The sequence below is a fragment of the Mirounga angustirostris genome, unplaced genomic scaffold (genome assembly GCF_029215605.1).
Source record: "Mirounga angustirostris isolate CCGP_5_RB_7025 unplaced genomic scaffold, mMirAng1.0.hap1 SCAF_6, whole genome shotgun sequence".
Classification (NCBI taxonomy): Eukaryota; Metazoa; Chordata; class Mammalia; order Carnivora; family Phocidae; genus Mirounga; species Mirounga angustirostris.
This window is the reverse complement of record NW_026991714.1, coordinates 25467545-25473802: the sequence shown is the minus strand read 5'-3', so window position 1 is coordinate 25473802 and position 6258 is coordinate 25467545. Positions and strand designations below refer to the sequence as shown.

The window sequence follows — 6258 nt, the reverse complement described above, 5'->3', positions numbered from 1 at the left end:
GTTCTCTGGCCCAGGCCGGTCGCCAGCGCCCACCCCCCTTCACACGGTCAGCTCGAAGGAAGTCACAGCACACAGTCCCCTCCTGCGTCGCGCAGGCCTGGGACAGGGGAGAATGAGGCCAAGGAACTGTAAGGCAGGCCCAAGCAGAACCCGCGCGGGCTCTACCCAGCACAGGGGCGCAAACGGTGCTTCAGGCTTCCCTGGCTTTTCAGACGTTTGACAGCAGTGACTCAACGGTACCAAAGGGAAGCCTTCCCCCCCGCAGGGACACAGTGACCCCCACCTAGCAAGAAGGTGCCAGGAGGCTGTGAATCCCTACTCACATTTGACAGTGGCCACATTCTCTCCTGCACTCAACACACACTCCTCAGGCCTCCCTTACATCTGAGACACACGCGCACGGTTGACACGTGTGCACAGCCCTGTGAGTGCTCGAGTCTTTCGGCGCAGAACAGGCAGGGCTCCGTGCCGACTGCGCCCTGGGGCCCCTGTCCGGGAAGAGGGAGACGAGGGTGAGCAGAGCCCCTGCCCCTCGGGGCTGAGCTACATGCCCAGGGCCGACGGGGAGCCCCCAAGAGGGGCCGGCCCCAGGGCAGCAGGATGGTGGGCTAATCCCTTCCACCTTGCACCCAGAGGGGCTGCTGGGAGCACCGGCCAGTCGGGAACCCAAATTTTAGTCAGCATGTGGTTCACCCTCCCTCCAGAGGCAGATCACACGCACAGAATTCAATGAACTGGACGGAGTTCCTGTCTTTACGGACACATCGGAGGGTTTGGGGTGTTTGTTTTCCTCCTCCTGTTGAATCCCTTTATGGTCTCAGAGCCAAAATTTCAGAGCCCCAAGCACAGAGGGCTGTGAGCCCAGAGCTCCACAGGCTCCCACCACACGCGTCCTGCTGGCTTGCGACAGGCGCCGGCCGAGCTCCTCACCCCCTGCCTCGGGTTTGGCTCTGTGGCTGTAAAATGGGGATCTGCCCCCGTCAGCCACCCCCCTCCTCAGCCATGCCGTACTGAGTTCATTAGATCAAAGACACTGCTTTATCCTCAAGACCTGCAAGCGCTCTCCCGAGTGCTTAAGCAAACCGCCCGGCCCTAAACTGAGGCCCTAGGTGATCCCCTCCCTCCTGTCCTTCCAGGCACAGCATGGCTCTCGTCGCGCCCTCCCACTCTGAAAAACAGAGACGCTCTGAACTCGTGATCTATGTGTATCAGGGACACTGAAAGGGCCGAAGGGCATGACTCCCCAGTGGCCGTGAGCACACCTAGCACCCAGACCTTGCCTCCTGAATACTACTCCCCACACTAAAAGGGAACCAGAATCCCTTGGAGAAACGGCAGGTTTGGGTTTGGAGAACAAAGTCCAAATGTGGATCTAAGGCATCTTGTTGTTCTAGAAAGCAAGGACATGCTCCAGGTCAAATGGGACCACAACAAAAGGACGGAAAGAGCTGGCTTGAAGAGATTCCTACCAGCCAAAATTGGGGACAACTTAAACATCAAAAATAGGACAACAGTCATGGATTATATATAATTCACTGAAAAAGAGAATCCATGGAGCATCCTCAAAAATAAAAAGAGCAGCTGTTCTTTACAGAAAAATGCAGGCTAATGAATATAGTCAAGGAAGGGCATGTTAGCATTGCCATTCTACAGTTCCCGGCAGGCAATAGGCAAGGATCACAAATGGATTCTAAGGCATTAATGGTTATTAGGAATACCACAAAGTATCCCCCCCCAACAAATTACTAATTACAAGAGGAAAATATATACACCTTTGAAGAGACCTGGCAGTCAGCACCTTAACCAAATCACCACACTTGTTAGCCGTGAGTCACCCTGACACCGTGTGCCTGAGGTGATACAAGGAGCATACACCGTTTGCGGGCGGCTATGGTCAAAACTGTGGAAGATCTGTTCCTCAGGAATCTAATCGGGGGACAATCATGACAAACCTGGATGGTGCGTCACTATCCAAGACAACCGGCTTGACTCTTGGATAAAATCAGTGTCATGAACAACAACAAAAATGCAGGTCTGTTGTAAAATAAGACTTAAGAGAAACAACCAAATGTATCATGTGAAGCTTCACTTGATCCTGGATCAACAATTAAAAGGCTCTTAAGATTTTAGAAGCCAAGAAGATGAAGTATCAACCATATGTAAGATTAGGGAATTGTTAATTTTCTGAGGTGGGATGAAGATACTGTCGTCCTACAGGAGAACGTCTTTATTAGCAGATGCGTACGTGATTTTGGAGTAAAGGGTCACAAAGTCTGTGACTAACTCACAAGTGGTTCAGTAAAATCAGCATCTATTTAGAGAAAGATAAACGTAGAAAAACATTCACAACTGGTGAATCTAAGTAGAGGATCTATGGGTTGTCATCAAATTTTTCTTTCCACTTTTCTATGGGTTGAAATTATCTTAACTGCTTTTTTAATTAAGTTCTACGCCCAACATAGGGGGTCGAACTCAACCCCGAGATCAGGAGTCGCACACTCCAACTGAGCCAGCCAGGCGCCCCTGAAATTATTTTTAACAGTAGAATAATAGAGAGCCATTAGCCATAATTTAAACTGAGTTATTAGGATCCTCGGGGTTGGGGCTCAGGAACCTCATTCTTTAAAAGCTCATCCGGGTGATTCAGACACACAGAGAAAGGACCACTAGAGTCCAAGTCTTCACATCTACCCCACGTCTGCAGCTAGAGAAAAAGTAAGGGGAAGAAATGCTCCAAATTCTCAGAATTAGCTCAGCTGGTGGCCAAGAGCCTTTTCCCTGACAATCCCATAAGCCAATTATCATCTCACACAGTCTGAATGGCCCCTGAGGGTCTTAGGACTGATTTCCTATGGAGGTAGGAAGGTCTTAGTCCTTCCTTGGGCAGCCTTGGCTGCTTGAAGAAACTAATACACTTGATTCTCCAGGAACACATGCTTCAGGGCATTGGAAGAGCAAGGAGGATAGGAGCAGGGAGCTAGTCGAGGAACTGTTCAGGGGAAACCTACCAGACGTGAAGAATCCAGTGTTCCACCAGGAATCAATTTAACACCACACACAGAGGGTTCGCCCAGGGAGTACAGAAGAGGCAGACAACTTATTAACATTTAGTGACTGTTAACATACCCAGGTCAGATGTCATTACTAACAGCCCTGGCTCCGCCACAAGAGGGCATATGCCCTCCTACAAAGCAGTGTGTGCAATGTCTCTTCTAAGAAATCGGAGGAAAAGGAAAGCTAGACAGATCATGGGACAATTTAAACAGATGCAAGAGATTTTTAACTAAAGAGTAGAGAAGGTTTAGTCTCCACGCAGCTACTATGAATGATTTTTATTGAAGAGGAAAAAAAGGTTTCCACTAGAAAAGCTATTAACACGTCCTTCTATGTGATTATACTGCTCAGAAGGGACAGAGGTGGAGAGGTATCAAGTTGTAAGAGATAGTGAATGCAAACCCGGAAGCTAGAACTCTTCCCAGGAGCAGTGGCGGTGCCTACGGTTAGGCTTTCTGGGGGCCTAGTGGCAGGAAGATCAGGAAGAGATCCATCTGGAGTACTGCCCATCGTGCTACCATGATGTTGCCCCTCTCCATGTGCCCCTCTCACTCCTTTGGCGGTGGAAGCCCTCCCTCCTAGCCAGGCCACAATCAGACCACCAGATACTCCTTTAAAAAGCTAGCCTGGCTTCCTGAACGGGCCCAGCAGGTTCCTGGGCGGCCAGCCTTTCTGGAGGGAGGCTCTGAAGGACTCAAGGCCGGTACTGCTATAGATCAGCCTCAGCCCACTGCCCAGGGCAATGATCACCAACACACCACCAGCCACTCCACTGGTAATCCCTATTCCCAAAGCTACAGCCACCTTCTTTTTCCATGGGCCGTGAGGCTTAGAACCATTGTCCAGATTCACTTCCAGGCCCTTATCGACTAACTTCTGATGCTCAGTAAGGGACTGATGGAAATTCAGGTTCACCAAGTTAGGAGGAAGGACCCGCAGCCCAAAATAGAGCCTCTTGACAAACCTCAAGTTTCTTAACAGCTGCACATCACACCGGTATGTCCCAGAGTCATACTCCTGAATAGACTCAAACCTCACGAAGTGCGAGCTGGCCCGGAAGGGTTTGAAGATTTCATCATCAGTTGAGATGATACCGCGAGCAAGTCGCCAGGTGAACCGGAAAGCTTCCCTCCCCACCTCCAGGATGTCTGAACTCAGGCAGCTCAGCTCGAATTCCTTCCCTATGAGAACGGTGAAATGGAGCATCCCACAGATCCAGTTGGTCAGACATTCTAAGCGCTGAGACATACACTTCCTTCTCACGCCATCAGGGCCCACCTCGCAGACGGTCTCCTCCTTATAGCCAAGGCCACAGGTGACCGTGCAGCTGGTGGCATTGACAATAACCTTCCCCACGGCTTGCTGCAGTTTCTTTGGGATGGCCAGTGTTTTTGGTAAAGTCACCACCAAAGGCAGACTAAAGGCCAACACCAGGCTCCCGAGGAGGAAACCAGCGGCCGAGGTCCTCATGTCTCACCTCCGTCAGCCGGCACCCGAAGTGTCCCAGGTGAATCCTCTATGGCGTCACTTCATTCCCTTGACACAAGCTCTCCTTCAGCGTCAAAACACAGGATGCACCCGTTGTCAATGAAACGCTGCAACTTGATCAACACAAATCCAGTCCTTATGAACAGATGAGGCCACAGGCAGGGAAAAAGTCACCACGTTGCTGCTTTACTAGCTCTTGCTTGTCGGTGACTACCTCACCAGTCCTCATTCTGTCCACGCCCTTGTAATGAACTTAAATCCACCCTCTCGGGAAGACAAAGATGGAAGAGATTTCAGCTTCTGAAGTCAATGTCCAAATTACTTCAAATGCATAGCAAAGCTATTCTTCCTCACCCCTGCCTCCCCTCTCCGAACTGTAGGATCCAAATTAAAGGGCTTCGAAACCCCAGTTAAATCTGGCCAAGAAATCAAATACCAGGTCTAAAAAAATAAATAAATAAAAGAGGATTACCTTGCATTAAGTTATTATTGACTTCAAAGGCTCCTAGACCCTTCTGTAAAAAAGAATTAAGAACTATGGACTGGAAGACAAGTGATCAATCCTTCCTGAATTTCTATTTCCTCCTTTGTAAATTAAGACCACCTGGCCTACTTCAGGAGGGTCACTTTGGGCAATAAATGATAAACTGTGCATGAAAACACTTTGTAAAGTGTGAAACACTGTTCACAGGTAAGGAATTTTAAATAGAAATGAAAAATTCATGAAGACAAGGACCGAGCTGCCCTTTTAGAATCCAAATGTTTATCCGCAAGAGGGGCGATACCCAATACAGCCCCTCTCCCCATTCTAGACACTCTTCCCTCCCAAGGGCACTGAAGGTATTTTTTTGGGGGGGGATACATAATCCTGCCCACCTCTCGGCCTACTCCCTTACCTCCACAGAACAGAAGAGCTCATCATTCACTTGGGTCAAGGTTGCTATGAAACAGCTATGACGTCAAAGACAGATTCTTAGTCCCAGAACAAAAAACAAAAAACAAACAAAAAATGAGCAGTAGACACTCAGATTTGACAATGATTAAAACCAAAGACTTAAATAGACTTTGAGTTTGAAAGCAATTTAATCTAAGGGGGGAAAAAAAGTCAAATAAAGAGGAATTTAACAGTACTTACATTTTAAGAAAGATCCTTGGAAGGGAGGAATGCCCTCAAATGTGTTTTTGTAATATCCAGAATATCCCCCAGCACCGTGGCCTCTGCCGAGTACTTACACACTCTTATGGCGTTAAAGAATCTGGAGAGGGATCATTCCTAGATGATCTTTGTGGTATAACACCAACTCTTTGCTTGATTCATTCATTTATAATCTTGTCCAGAACTCTGGACTCTCCGAGCACCCCCTACTCCTCCCAGGTCTGCATCTTTGCACAGAAAGATCTAACATCAGTACAGTAAACTGCATTACCTGTCCTACAAATTAAAGGGGCTAGTGAGTTTCAGCAGCAGCGTCCACAAACCAACACCCACACCTGTTCTTTAATAAACATCCGATTTTATTTACAAAGCATTAAAGCTTCAGCAAGAAGTAACCCAAGGCTAAGTCTCGTCTTGTACAAAACTATGGAACATTAAAAAAACGAAATGGCGGGATGGGGCGGATGGGGGGGAGGAATGACAAAAGAGAATACGCATATATTGTACATATTGAGAAAAAAATCAAACTGGATAGAAGGTTTCAGGAGCTGAAAAAAATT

General features: G+C 48.2%; 1 protein-coding gene across 1 annotated transcript; it reads right to left on the bottom strand.

The window, feature by feature from the left end:
- Positions 1–2194: 2194 nt before the first annotated feature.
- TMEM81 (transmembrane protein 81) lies at positions 2195–5889 on the bottom strand. Its single transcript, XM_064593935.1, has one exon. It carries the CDS (start codon positions 4522–4524, stop codon positions 3676–3678), a length of 849 nt encoding a protein of 282 aa, XP_064450005.1. The 5' UTR covers positions 4525–5889; the 3' UTR covers positions 2195–3675.
- Positions 5890–6258: the final 369 nt, after the last annotated feature.

What these genes read in the sequence shown, in the direction of transcription:
- TMEM81 (XM_064593935.1), bottom strand. Translation starts at nt 4,524, where the DNA reads ATGAGGACCTCGGCCGCTGGTTTCCTCCTCGGGAGCCTGGTGTTGGCC.